This window comes from Haemaphysalis longicornis, unplaced genomic scaffold (assembly GCF_048455015.1).
Source record: "Haemaphysalis longicornis isolate Haplotype H1 unplaced genomic scaffold, Haemaphysalis longicornis Haplotype H1 scaffold_7, whole genome shotgun sequence".
Lineage (NCBI taxonomy): Eukaryota > Metazoa > Arthropoda > Arachnida > Ixodida > Ixodidae > Haemaphysalis > Haemaphysalis longicornis.
The window spans coordinates 17,938,351-17,952,767 of NW_027526422.1; the positions used below are offsets into that span (position 1 = coordinate 17,938,351).

General features: G+C 43.7%; 1 protein-coding gene across 1 annotated transcript in view; it reads left to right on the top strand.

Moving 5' to 3' along the window:
- LOC144144629 (basement membrane-specific heparan sulfate proteoglycan core protein-like) overlaps window positions 1-14,417 on the top strand; it is a gene marked incomplete in the record, with an annotated part of 339,390 nt that overhangs the window by 263,962 nt on the left and 61,011 nt on the right. Inside the window, 14 exon segments of the mRNA XM_077676148.1 lie at window positions 1,016-1,054; window positions 3,827-3,975; window positions 4,676-4,783; window positions 5,337-5,444; window positions 7,756-7,829; window positions 9,055-9,195; window positions 9,804-9,986; window positions 10,367-10,453; window positions 11,039-11,122; window positions 11,286-11,404; window positions 12,343-12,568; window positions 13,214-13,316; window positions 13,764-13,837; window positions 13,961-14,101. Coding sequence (XP_077532274.1) covers window positions 1,016-1,054; window positions 3,827-3,975; window positions 4,676-4,783; window positions 5,337-5,444; window positions 7,756-7,829; window positions 9,055-9,195; window positions 9,804-9,986; window positions 10,367-10,453; window positions 11,039-11,122; window positions 11,286-11,404; window positions 12,343-12,568; window positions 13,214-13,316; window positions 13,764-13,837; window positions 13,961-14,101 — 1,636 coding nt within the window.

Genomic DNA, 14,417 nt, shown 5'->3' on the forward strand with positions numbered 1-14,417 from the left:
TCACCAGCTTTGCGATTGGAGTTTATTTGGCCAACAAACTTGTTTTGCGGAAAATATAACTTCCAGCTCCCTGTTTCACATCAAGGTTTGCCAGTCTATAGTTAAATACTTGTCAACAGTGTCAGTCCCCCAAAAGAAGTTGCAATCCCAATATTTCAAGCAAAAAGGGCTCTGCGTAAAACTTTTGAGGTTGTGGCCTCTATTTTATTGGACCATCCTGTGGTCACATATTTAGGTTTCTTATGATATTTACGATATTAAACTTTTTACATTAAGTACTGCTGTCTTATTAGCACCTTGTAGTATGTCAACTAGTTAGGAAAACAAGAGGGCCCTCGCATCCCTCTCAGGATTTGGCTGTGCTATATGGGAAGCGGTAAGCAGGTGTTTTGCTAGGAAATGGTTTCATCCTTAGGTGTCGAAAGCAGGAGTGTGTCATCGGGCTCCACTCTAGCAGAGAGGCACAATGAGAAACAAGGTCTATGATTCGATCTGACAAGGGAAAACGCACCATTGCATGGATGAAGTAACAAATGTCCCTCAGTGTCAGGCGCTGTGCCCTTTCATCCCGACCATCGCTAGCACGAGGTGTGGCATGAAAAGTGGGGTCATGTATCTCGCTAAAAACAGAAGCAGCAGAGCAGTGTATTCTGCTTTCTACCACTGTGGGGAGCTGGATACTGGATCTTATGAATTATGCTCACAAACAGAACGGCGGGAACGTCATTCGAGATTGAGACAAAAATGCGCACATCAAGGTATTTGACAGGTGCCCGTGCAACGCTTCCAGTACTGGAAATGCTCAAGCTGGATTCAAACGAGCCTGGCTGAGACTGCACGTGTTGTAGCCCACTTGTAGCTAGCTCACCTGTGTCTGGCTACCCAGTACTAGTGACCTTCCAGTGCGCAGAGTGGGCCCGTTTACGAGGCGTTCCTTCCCAGCATGTGTGTGCCCAGGCTGCACTCCCAACACCTTGCTCTCTCTCTCTCCTCCCCTCACCGATTGCTCCTTCAGCCTAATGACCGCCAGGATTGCTGGTTTCCCCTCGGAATGGTAATCCTCCTCCTTTTCCTAACTACTTGTTTCCCTCACTGTGGCAGTGCCTATAGTCTAGCTGCACCAATTGGCATCCTCTCCTTAGCACCCTCTCAGGGTCGCGGATGCCTGTGTTATTGAAACCGGAGGAAGCAGCTCAATGTGCCTATGTTTAAAAGCATGAGAAAGTGTGAGACTAAAAGTGTGCGAATATTTTGAACTTCGAATATGCCGTGAAACAGTGTTTGCTAGTATTTGATGCGAGTACTTGGGAGGGTAAAACTGTTCTGCGAATGGAAGTTTTTTAATCTACGAAATTTACGAATAATAGCGCAATTAAAGTTGGGCTCTGCCGCACGACATGCCTACTTGCAAGCTTCACCGCACGGCACGTCCTTTTGGGTTGGCTTTTTTTGCACGACTCCGGAGCTACTCAAAAAAGCCTAACACAAGTAAGCCTTGCTCAAAGCGAGTGTATTCTAACCCTAATGTATGAAGTCGATGGTTGGACGGCATACCGTCTGGTCAGGTAGCATACTACAAAACAAGAAACACAGGTCACTGACCAAGTCTAAAACAAATTTGGGAGACGTTTCACAAAGACGTTTCGGGAGCGCTACGGCTCCCGAAACAAGGGAGCTGTAGCGCTCCCGAAACGTCAATTTGTTTTTTACTTGGTCAGTGACCTGTGTTTCTTGTTTTGTAACCCTAATGTATGTAAGCTGTAGAGGAATAAGCTTGTGAAAAGCTGAGAGACGAATTGAGTTTATTACTTATTACTTATTGAGTTGCCACACGGTCATACCAGCCACTAGCATGCAGTAACTGGAGGGACCAGTCAAATACACTTATTGCATTCATGGCATGTTGAAAGACCTGCATTTCTTCATGGCAGTCTATGCCAAATTTTTGTTTACTGGTTTGTCATATTGGCTTAACCTTCACTTCTAAATTTTTTGTAGGTTTTTTTATCAACCATGAACACTCAATGTGTTAATTTAGTCATGCCTAAGTTGTCGTTTTGTTGTAGCTGCATATCTATGTAGCTATGTAAGTAGCTATGTAAATAAATAGGGATAAATCCAAAGTAGTGATAAATAAACATGCTGAATGCACCGGCACTATAACAAGTAGTAGTAGACCTTGGACGGGTGGTCAGTGCTGATCCCGACCACGAGAAAGAAATCGGGCACAGAATAGGGATGGGCTAGGATCCACTCGGGAAGCACTCGCGACTAATGAAAGTAAGCTAGCTCTATCCCTAAAAGGAAACATATACAATCACCGGTGATGACATACGAAGCAGAAACTTGGGGCCTTATTAAACAACCAGAAATCGAACTTATTTTTGCTGTCAATTTTTACTATTCGTATTTTATTCACAATCTCAAGTTTGATATTTGCACACCTTAAAAAATACCCTTGGGCCAGTCTTGGTTCATATGCCCAGTTTTGGACATTCGAAATTCCCGTAAAGTTGTGCCGTTTTTTTTTTTTTTTTTTTTTTTAATGCCCTCCTTCAGAACATGATTTCCCGAACACGTGACAATGCCTGCATGCACTTGTTTACGGGAAAGAACAGCACAAAGCTGGAAAAACGCACTTTGATAGGAAAGGGGTGCATCTTTTCCTTTCTTTGTGTTTTGTCAGTTTTTAACTATTTTTTTCCTCCTTTTTTCTGCAATAGATTACTCACTGACACATCTTCTCATTCCTTTGCACGCACTTGGTTTTTGCTACACTGTTTTTAGTGCATTACAATGGGCCTGGTCAAAGGGTAGAAAGCATCAGAAGTGAAGTATGGCAGTGGCGAGGTGATACTTCAGGAACAGAAGGGGAATGACTAAGAATGAGGGGCTACCTCTCAGAGTTACAACATCAGCAACAGCTACTGTTGCGAATAATGAAAATCCGGCCATTTGTGTGGCTCGTGTGTATGGTTTTTATTTTTCCCGATTCTTTTTTTTTTTTTTTTCCTAAATGTATCGGTGAAGTTGTACGATACACAAGATCTTACATGCTTAGACTTGTGATTTGTCCATTAAGTTTTGCGTGGCTTCAGGTTAACTTAACAAAAAACTTTGATTCATTGAGTGTAGACCATCCAGCATAGTTGTTTCTATAGTTTCATGTGTTGCACTGTGCTGAAGCATTCGAAGGCTTGTAACAAAAGCCTACCCCAGGCCCACCTGTGGGCACAGCTGAGCAGAAATAAAATGGTAACAAATTCTAAATTTTTAAGCTTTATTTTTTTATTTTCGTTGCTCGATGATAGTGGATGTAGAAGACAGAAAAACAAAACGTAACTTAAGGATTGTTGCTAATATTCTTTACTTTTCACAAACTGTTGGAAGGCATTTTACGGGAGAGTAAAGGGGGGAGACTACAAAGTAAAGACTCGTTGCAGGCACTTCATTTTTAATGTGCAAGCACTAGGAGGGTAAATTTGCAAGTTCTGTAAAAACTTGTAAATTTTCCTAGGTAGTTCATGAGACGTTCATGCAAATCGGGGATAATTGTCCAGTTTTGCTTATGCTTTTCTCTTTGAAAGCTGAATTTATGTAGGGGTCATTCATATATGAACATGTACGCGCAAGCAAAAGGGAAATTCTTGCACAAAATTTGGTCCTTAAATCTAGCGAAAAAAAAAAAAAAAAAACTCCTATACCTTAAAAAAAGAAATGCTGCGTAAGTGCTGTGAGACCCCAATTTTTGGGTTCTGATTGATCACGCCAGCCTCCAGTGGTAGAGTGCCCGTGAGTGCGTTCCAAGGCCCGTCGCTTCCCCTAGGTTCTCGCCCACCTGCGTGCTGGAAGCTGATGGCCAAGTCACCTGCAACACGTGCCCGATTGGTTTTGAAGGCCGGCGTTGTGAGCGGTGCGCACCTGGCTATGAGCGGTACCCGCCCGGCTCTGCTGATGGGGCCTGCCATTTGAAAGGTGCGTCCCTCTTCTCACCAGCTGATACGCTGAGCATCGAAGGAGCAAGATTCGATGCCTGGCACGTTTATTCAAACTGAAAATGCAATGTCTTTTTTAACAGCTTCTGGAAGCACAAATTTCTACACAGCATTCAGTAGAACAAATTCATGCTTAGTAGTACTAAACTTCATCTGTTATTGAGGCACGTTAGCCGTGTTCTAAGTGTACTTGTGTAGTAGTGTATACTAATAAAACTGCACTTGTTCGATATTAATTTTATTGTATTACAAAACACGTGCGGAAATGCATAATTGAGGGAAACTCGACAATTTTTAAGGGTCCTAACCAAATAAGCAAAAATTTGGTACTAATAGCTGTAAGCGCAGAATTATTTTGATGCCTCAGTAGGAAATTATTGAGATCTGTGAGCTACGTTTATGTTTAGTTCTTGAAGGATGCTTGTTTGATATTCGAATCATTTGTGTAACTAATCGGAGCTAAGTGTTGCGCAAAACTTTTATGTTGTTAGATTGTTTCAAAGTGGCATACCCAGAACTGTGTATGTACAGAAATTTAGCGATATGTGCTCTGAAAACATTGTCATGGAGGACATCTTTTTCCTTTATAACAGCACTCCCTTTCATGGAAAGCTTATCGCGCATTTATTTCATCTGGCAGGAACCCAATGAAAATGCCATGGCTGTTTGTTTCTTTTCAGAATGTGAACCAGGGCAGTTCCAATGTGGCGACGGGTCTTGCATTGATTACAGGAGAAGATGCGACGGTCATTATGACTGTAATGACTACACTGATGAACAGAATTGCGGTGAGTCATTTTCTGTGCCTGCAGAGGCGAACTGAGCATGTGCTGATTTTCAGTGCTAGCGTTCCACGGAATGACAACCAATTCCTGTTTTCTTGCCTTTTTCTGCACGATTACAAATGCTAAAAACTTTAGAGTTTGAATCACGCGGGGAGGTATGAATAGTGTTGCAAAGTGTTTGTGCTGCTCATTTAGAACATTGCTACTTGTCATAAAGTGCAGCGTTGACTTGCTGTGTTGTGCTGTGTAATTGCTACCTAATGGCAGGCATACTGCATAGAGGAGCATTTATCAATTCAGCATAAATGCAGCTCACGTTGACTTGCTTGTCGGTATCAATCTCCCACTAACCTTGGCTTTCATGTCTCCTCTCTACTTCGGATAACCACTGTTAGTGATTGCGCTATCTTGTGGCTTTAAGGGGAATTGTAATCTGCTTTTCGTTCTCTCTCTATTTCTCTCTCTCTCTCTCTCTCTGTGGGTTTCTGTCTGTCTGTGCTGTGCTGCTTTCTGCCTCACGACTGCTCACTGACCTGCACTCTGTTCTCACTCCCAGCCTGTGGCTATAACCAATTCCGATGCCCCGACGGGACTTGCCTGAACGTTCGCAGGCGGTGCGACGGCAAGGCCGACTGCATAGACATGTCTGATGAAAGCAATTGTGGTGTGTGGAAGCCCGCTTACTAACCTTGAGCATGTGAGGAGGCTGTGTACGTAACGGCATGCCTGTCTACTACTGGTATACTGGGTGGCTGCCGTGTGTGCGCACCTTCTCGTGCCTCGTCCAAATTCCTGCTCCTTTATTTCTCTCTCTATGATCAGAATTTGTGTTCCAGGCCAAACTGTATATCTTCAAGCATGTCAGATTGCCTTCTTTCAACCATCTTAGTGTAGGGGATGCGTACTAGTGATTCAAATTCAAATTGCTGAGAAAAACTGTCTCAGTAGTCTGGCGCAGATATTGCGGTAAATTATGTCTGGCCCACTGCAATAGCTCAGTGGCTGTGGCGTTGTGCTGCTGAGCCCAAGGGTGTGGGTTCGGTCCTAGTCACGGTGGCCACTTTTCAGATGGAGGCAAAAAGCAAAAACGTAGATGTGTGGATATTTCGGGTCATGTTAAAAATATGGAGGGGGTCAAAATTAATCCATAAACTTCCACCATGGCGTGCCTCATAGCCCAAGTGCAGCTTCAGTGCGTTAAACTCCATAACGCCAGCAGACGCTAAACTTGTGTGGATATAACTGCTTTTGTTGTGCATAGCAGTAACCAGGAATTAAAAGAGTGTAGTTCTAATTCAAATTGTCTTGCAAAATAGTTGGCAACATAAAGCCTTACTGATATTTTTATTTCAAGTGCATGATTAGATTGCATGATGCCATTGAAGCTTTCGTTTAGTTTTCTATGTATATATTTTATTTACTAACATCATCCACAGGTCTGTTGCACACAAAATCATATTGTATCCACTGCTATACTGGTTTATTTTGTTCATTTTTTATTGTATCTTTCATGCAGCATGTAAGCATGAAGTCGTTTGCGAGTGCATTTAAAATAAATATATTTAACCGCAAACATTTCAAGTTTTCCAAGCACATTTTATAGTCTATAAATATATTGTGCATACCCTGCTGTGTAATTTTTTTGTGCACAGAGAGCTTTTATGGTGAAAATATCTTAAACCCTAAAATAAGTATTTCTGAAGCTTGTAATAGGACTCCTGTATTTCATCAAGTGAGTAAGGTGGTTCTTGACAATCGTCTGCACACAGCTCAACATGCAATGAACTCAGTACCATGCATGAAATAGAGCAGGGAAACGAGAGCGGACGTCGAGCTTGTGAAATGTGGGTGATGCCAAAGTTTGAAGCACGCGTACTGAATAAGCAAAATAAAAACATGTTAAAAATGCATAAAAATAAAAATGCATCAACTTGAATTTTTAACACAACTTTTTGGCAATTTCCTAGCTGTTTATTTTATTTCTAATTGTGGTCAACTTGTCCCTCTCAGACTTTAATGCTTGACCTGCCTCTATGCAGCTGTGTTTATCATACTGAACCACAGGCAGGAGAAAAACTTGCAGTGTCTAGTAAAGTAATTTCATCCGGATACAACTATGCGTGCCATATGTGGAATAACTGAACTAAACAGCCGGGGCAACTTCATTTTTATCATTTAGGTCATCGTTTTTCACACACCCAGTGAGAGCCGCTAGATGTTGGCATTTTATAGTTGGGGCCTGGATCCATGAGGAGCTGGCTAGATTCATGCTCATCAATACAGGGTGCCCTGCTAGATGTGTGCTGGGGCTGGGGTAATGTTTTTTTGCTTTCCATGTAAATTCATCTTTCTTTTTTTTTTTAAAGAAAAATACACATTGTAGGGGGTGTTTGCTTTACAAAGACTGCTATGTTGAATTTAACTGCATTTCACTGATTTTTATTCATTGCTTTTTGACAGCATAACAGCACTTCCTCCATTTTGTTTTACGTTTGTCATGCGAGTAAATGACTCCCAGTTTAATAGGATAGCTTGTTACTGCAAAACCTTTGCCATTTTAAATTGTAACATTTATGGCACTGTGGAGCTTTTATAATTAAAAAAAATGGATCATCAATTACAAGAGACCATTGTCATTTGAAAATGGGGAACTTGGAATCTCACATTTTTTACATTTTTGTCTCTTCGAGTATACTGCATTGTATTTTTTTGCTGTATAAAAAAGCTTGCCTGGCACAAACATTTTTTTTCTTGCTTCACAGGCTCAGCATTAATAATCGTTCTTATGCATATTTGCACACATTTTTCTGAAGAAGACGAAGGACAACAAATACATGCTTGTATGTTTACATATAGTATGAGCCTTTAAGCTAGTACTTGTGGTTGAGCTATCAACACAGTTTTTATTTTTTAAAGCCCAGTGGCTCTCTTGCCGTGCTTATTATCAGCCACCACTAACTTGCCACTTTTTACAGGTGCACCACGTTGCGATGCAGCCGGTAGTTTGACCACAGAACGAAGTCCATCAACTGGCCTGTGTCAGTGCAAGGTATGAGCATCCTTGTTGGGAAGTCTCTGGGGTTCATCTCCTTGTGAAGCTAGGCTTATTTCTTGTGACATTCCTTGTGTATTGTCTGTCGTGCGCTTGACCTCAACATGTGCGTCCTTGCCTGTGTGACGCAGCTAGCGCAAAATTTGAGAGCTCTAACTGTTGTGTATGCAATATCTAGTAGATTACGTGAATATGGGTGTGACCAGAGCTCTTTGATGTAGTAGGCAGTTATGAAACTCCACCTCAAAAAACGGCCCGCACCTGGACCCTCCCTCCACACTTTGGATTGTGTATTCCGGCACAACCGTAGCCACCACATGCACTATCCAAAAAATATACTAATTATGCAAACTGACAAGCTGATGATGCGTAGCAGACGGCAATGCACAAATGACGACGCATCTCACTGATCCCACGGTCGCATTTCTTTTTTTTGCCTACCCTTGCTTTGAATGCATATAAAACACTTGCATAGTCAATACAGTGGGCACCTCTAGCACAGTAAATTTACATAAGCACCCAAATACCATTTTTTGCTGAGGTCATTGAGCACAGCATGTCGGATAATAAGGTCACACCGCGCAGTGGTGCAACGGCAAAGCACAGTGTGTAGTTCATTTTGTCACCAACAGATAGTACCACTGTATGGAAAAATCCAAAACTGGACCAATCGCAGAACTCTTTTTTTTTATGCATGGGGCCTATGGGGAGTTTCGCGACTCCTATATCAAGTAACTCTTTATCAAGCAACTCTTTATCAAGCAACTCTTTATCAAGCAACTCTTTATCAAGCAACTCCTATATCAAGTAACAGACTTTCAGAACATGTACGTCTTTGTTTTGGTTTAACTCTAGTCAGATAAACTAGAGTTTCAAGTGTAGCATTTTTGATTACAGGCTAGTCAGATAAACTGTAGAGTTTCAAGTGTAGCATTTTTGATTACAGGCATCAGGTGGATCAGGAAAATCAGTTTGAGTCGACAAAAGAATACCAGTTTCTCAGTGCCTAACATGTGGTGGTTGTCTTTGTTCGTTTGCTCGTAGCGATATGTTCTTACAGCATTTACTCGATTGACACATTGGTGCTTTTTAAAAAAACCCAGATGGTGTAAATTTGTTGAGGGCCTGCCTGATATGTTGGGGGGGGGGCTTCTTGGGCCAATTTCCCCTTCTCCACCATTGCTGAATGCCACTCCCTCTTTTGTTCTCTTCCCTCTTCTAGCCCCTGGTCACTGGAGGGTCATGTGACCAGTGCAAGGCAAACTCCTTCCACCTCCACCAGAGTTCACCTCTTGGCTGTGTGGAATGCTTCTGCATGGGCATCACCAAGTCCTGTTCCAGTAGCTTCTACCACAGGGAACAGGTGCGCTGTCCTTTCTCGTGTCTGGGCATATATGCACACAGAACACCTGTGCCTTTATCCGGTTTCTGGAAACCCTCAGTGCTCGTTGCGACAAAGCAGTGAACGAGCTTGTCACTTCTCAATGCGAGGCCGCTGGCTTCATTCTTGGTTGGAGAAAGCCTTCATGTCATCGCAGATGGAAGGCTGAAGTGCATGGCGATGTGCTGAGGATTCAGCGCAGTTTAATGCCAATTGCCGTGAAGTACTGAGCAACTATTACTGCTCATGTAATCACTGCCCTCATCACATCACATCACATTTTTGTTTTTCACCAAGGAGTCTCAGACGGATTCAGTCACTTTTTCATACTCCCTCTTTCGTGCATCATTGCTGAATTACCTGTAAACCTTAAGAGAGTCTATGTTAAATTACGTTAAGCCGGAACTTCTTTGTAACATGCATATCATTTAGGTAAGTAAATAGCAGCGAGGCTCAGACACTGGTGCCACCACCGAAACGTTTTCGGAAACGTTTCCAGGAGGAAATTTTTGAAGCATTTCCATCCTTCAAAAGGTTTCCATTTTCTGAGGCATCTTCTAAACCATTTCCAAATGCTGGAACATTTCCAGGAGGTGCTCAGGTTTTCGACCAGCACCGAAGGAGTCCACCTGACAACCCTGGACAGGGCGAACACGATTGACCGTGGCTTGAAGCTTGATCCCAGGAGCAAAGAGCTTGTTTATCAGGACTTCGCCTCCCTTCCTCGGCAGTCTTACTACTGGCAGCTTCCCCAGCGGTTCTTGGGTGACAAGGTAAGCAATTCGTGCCTGTTCTTGATGGGACGCAGAAGTATGCGTTAAAGGCCGAAAGCCAGCGAACAAAATTACCTCCGCTTCGAAATTGCAAACTCCACATGCTTTGGTATCATTGAGGCTGCAACTTTCACTATTAGAAGCTCTACACTGAGTTGACCTTTGAATTTTAATCCCTAGCTTAATGTATACGGTCATTATAACCACAGGGCCTATCTTGTCTGGCTTGCAGTTTCCAGACTGCTAGATCTTTAAAGGTGATCTTACTCCTGCAGAGTATCATGCAGTAATGTATGTAGGGGAGTGGTTCATGTTGTCTTGACTGTGTAAGCAATAAATTTCTCACCCTTCTTCTGCGCCTTATTGGTCCTTGTGAACAGGTTACAGCGTATGGAGGATTCCTGAACTACACAATTAGAAGTGACGGTACGGATCGGCAAAGCAGGAGCCCTGACGTTCAGATCACTGTAAGTTGGGGTTCCCCGCACCCCCTCCTTTAAGCCTACCGCTTTGCTCTGGGGCAGCCGCACTTGCATGCATGAGAGTTTATGCTGCCACTTTGTGTGAAGCCCGTCAATCGAGGCCTCTCAAGCAGGGCCGTTAGAGGGAAAGGAATGGCACAACACAAGCCAGAGAGCGCGTGGTTAGGCAGCACTCAGGATAGTTGGTGTGGGGCGCTGCTGGTGAGAACGCTGGGACCTTGTCGTCTGCTACTATTGTGCATAACCTAGTAAAACGACTTTCAATTTTTTTTCAAACGATTTTCAATGAAGCTCGGCTTTATAACACACCTGACACAGCGCCAAGAATGAGATCAGTGGCGCAGCTGTAACAGTGCAGTCATGTACGTAATTTCACTGTCCTGAAGTGGGCTAAAAAGCATAAGAGAAATAATTAGGCAAACAATTAGATCAACAAGAGACGTATAAGATGAACAGTGATGGCAGAAATGAGAAAAAGCAAGCTTACATGAAATATGGGTTCACTTTGTGGAAAGAGCCCTTTTTATTTTCTGGAACATTGTTGCTTAGTGTTATTGCATTCATTTTCAGGGCAACAAGATCATACTGATCTACAGGCATCCGGAGAGGCTAAAGCTCAGGTTCCCACAGACAGTATCCATTCCAATGTACGAGGTAAGCAGTGTTCCGAGTCGTGGGTTGGCACTCTGCGTATCAGTGCTACAACGCAATCTGTGTAGCCGTGCTAGAAGCCAGGTAGAAAGCATGCGACTTAGTTTAGAGGCTTTCCACTGGAGCCGTTAATAGTTAAATGACTTCTGCCACTTGCCTATTCCAGACATCGTGGGTCAGGGCGGACGGTTTACCAGCAACGAGGGAGCATTTCCTGATGGTGCTTGCCGACTTGAGCTCCATTCTCATCAAAGCGACTCTCAGCGAAGAAACGGACACTGCCAGGTAATGTCTGGCTGACATGTTTCTTTTTTAGGTGTCAATTCTGAACTCTGAAGTAATGACACGTAGAAGCTTGATTGGCTAGTTGGTACGGAGGTATTTTACTGTACTAAGCACTAAGAAAGACAGGATGCTAGAAGAAATCAGTGCTTGTGCACATTCCATTCTGTGCCACATTTTTCGCACTTAGTCGGTCAAAAGTGATGCTATTTAAATATCTCTTTTGGTGCCCGGGGTATCATCTTGTTTTACTGAAGTGACAGCTGATGCTAACTTTTCTTTGCCTTTTCTTTAAATTTTTTACCAAAATTTTAATCTTTACTCAGCTGCTTATACTGTTCCTGCCTGTTGTGAGGACCAGGATATGACAAACCTTACTACAGGCCTTGTTAGGCTTTCTTTGTTCTCAGTGCAACAGTAATCACTTCTAATGAAACCAGTTACTTGTGTTCAGTGAGATTTTATAAGATGAAGGCAGGGAAATTGTCTATGCCGAAGTACTAGGCACTTCTTTTTTTAAATAAAAGAACATTTACAGGAGTCTTTCTCTTCTGAAAAACGAAAACAAAATGGGTAGGCCATTTGCAAATAAACGGTTGACTATCGTTCATTTCACCAGTCGCCAGCAACACAGTGGATGCTACGTTATCAACAATCAACCCACATCAGCGTGTCTATTTCACTTGGACATCTATGGGTGCCGGTGGGGCCTTTTGGTTCCACCTGCCAAGCGGAAAAATCCTTCCAAGGCCCCAGCACCTATTGTTGCTTTTCTTCAACCGGCCACCACAAACTGTCACGGCAAGTTAGACGCACTGGTGCGAGTGGATTGTGGACAACGTTGTAGCATCCACTGTGCGGCACGCAACTTGTGAAATGGACGATAGATGCCAGAGTGCTTTTATAAAACAATGTGTGTGCCTCCTTTTGTCTGCCTGCAGCTTGGTGGAGGCGTCCTTGGACACGGCGGTCGAGTATCCCACGGGCCAGGAGCTGGCCCATGCGGTGGAGCACTGCCGCTGCCCGATAGGCTACAAGGGCCTCTCGTGTGAGGACTGCGACGCGGGCTACACGCGCTCGGGGGGAGGCCTCTACCTGGGGCTCTGCATGCCCTGCTTCTGCAACGGGCACTCCAGTGACTGCGACCCCGAGACGGGAGCCTGCAATGTACGTCGGGAGGCGGGAAATTCAAAAGGGGAATAGCACTACTTCTGTGGTACTTCTGCGGTAGCTGTGCTCCTGTTAGGAAGCAGGCTACCCGAAGTGATGTCACAAAACCAAATGGAATAAGTTGCACTGCTGTCATGAATGTACGTGGTATTCATGGGATCGAATGCGAGATTTACGAAAATGATGACATCTGCGTGAACTTGCCACTTTGGCACAGCTGACAACCGAGCAGTAATCTCAGGGCTATTAAAATTTTACTAGTTCATAAAACACGCTACACATGATATTTTGCTTTACTTAGCACATTATCTTTTCTTATTTTGCCAATGGCTAACTTATTATGAGCCTGTTCATTTTATGGCTTACTATAGTATACCGTGATTTTTTTTCAACCTCAAGATACTTGCTTATAATCTGTTTCTTATCTCCTACAAATTTATTACAGAATTTGTATTACACGCGTTAATTGTGTTTATAGGTTGATGAATGTGTTTTGCAATAGTCTGTGAGAGGTCGTTCTTCTTTTTACTCTGTTGCTAAGAAAACTGTGGCATGCAGGATTTATGTTAGTGCTTGGTACTTTCCTTGTTCTTGGTGATGCTCTGTTCCTAATTCTTTGTATGGCTCTTCTCTTCCCTGCAGAACTGCCAACACAATACTCAGGGTGAATACTGTGGAGAATGCCTACCTGGTTTTATTGGAGACGCCTCTGGTGGCACTCCCAGCGATTGCGAGGCTGTTCTGGGTAAGCACTCACACTTAATGTGTGGCACATTTCATTGTGATCTAGTTAGTTTGAATGTGGCATAGGCTCAGATTAGTGCACCACGGCAAACGTGCAATTGGTTTTCGGACAATTTGCAATAACTTGTTTTAGGCTGATTCGTAAATGCCACTTTATTTATGTGCAAACAGTTTCATTCCCATGAAGTCCGGGATTGCCAAAAACTTCTGTGCCACATTGTATTTCGTAGTTACTCTAGCTCTGAACCCCCCCCCCCCCCCCCCCCCCCACCACCACCACCATTACGCAGTTTTTCTGAGGTCTTTCGTGGCTGTGCGGTTTGTCACAGCGTACAACTTAACGCAACGTTTTTTTTCTCTAAAACACGCAACTTTTTATAAACTTTTGTCCCCTTCGAAACTTGAGTGCGAAGGGTGAAACCAGCATTCCTTTTGTCTCTATTTGCAGTGCCTTCCTGTAGGTGCGATAACAGAGGCAGCATGAGACAGGAGTGCGACGCCAGGGACAATTGCCCGTGCAAGGTGATACAAGCTCCCCGTTCGCTTTTCGTTTTCTTGTCTTGTTTCTTCTTCACATCCACTGACGGTGCTTATTCGCCCCTTCAAGAAAACACAAAACGGAAGCCCTTTTGTATCTGGTTGCAGAGCAATGTGCAAGGGAAGAACTGCAACCGCTGCAAGGACGGCCACTTCAACCTGGAAGCGTCCAACCCAGAGGGCTGCTCTCGCTGCTTCTGCTTCGGGGTCACCGAGCAGTGCAGCAGCAGCTCTTACTACAGGACCGAGGTGAGGGACCATCTCAGGAAGGGGACTGCAAGTAAATCTCGGATTGGACTCTTGCGCTTGGGTTCCTTCAAAGGTCTTTGGTGAATTGAGACTCCTCCACGATGGCTTTGGTTGTTTTGTCAACGTACATTGGCTGCTTGGTTGGCGTACCTAGAGCAGTGCCTAAGTGTCCGTACATCGAAGCGTACATGCCTCCTTCTCTTTGCCTGAAGCTTTATCTTGTGACACATGGGGGGAAAGCGGATGGATTCCGTTCTATCTCTAATCATGAAGCCTTGATCAGGCGCTCTTAGCAGTTTAAAAAAAAAGTTAGCTT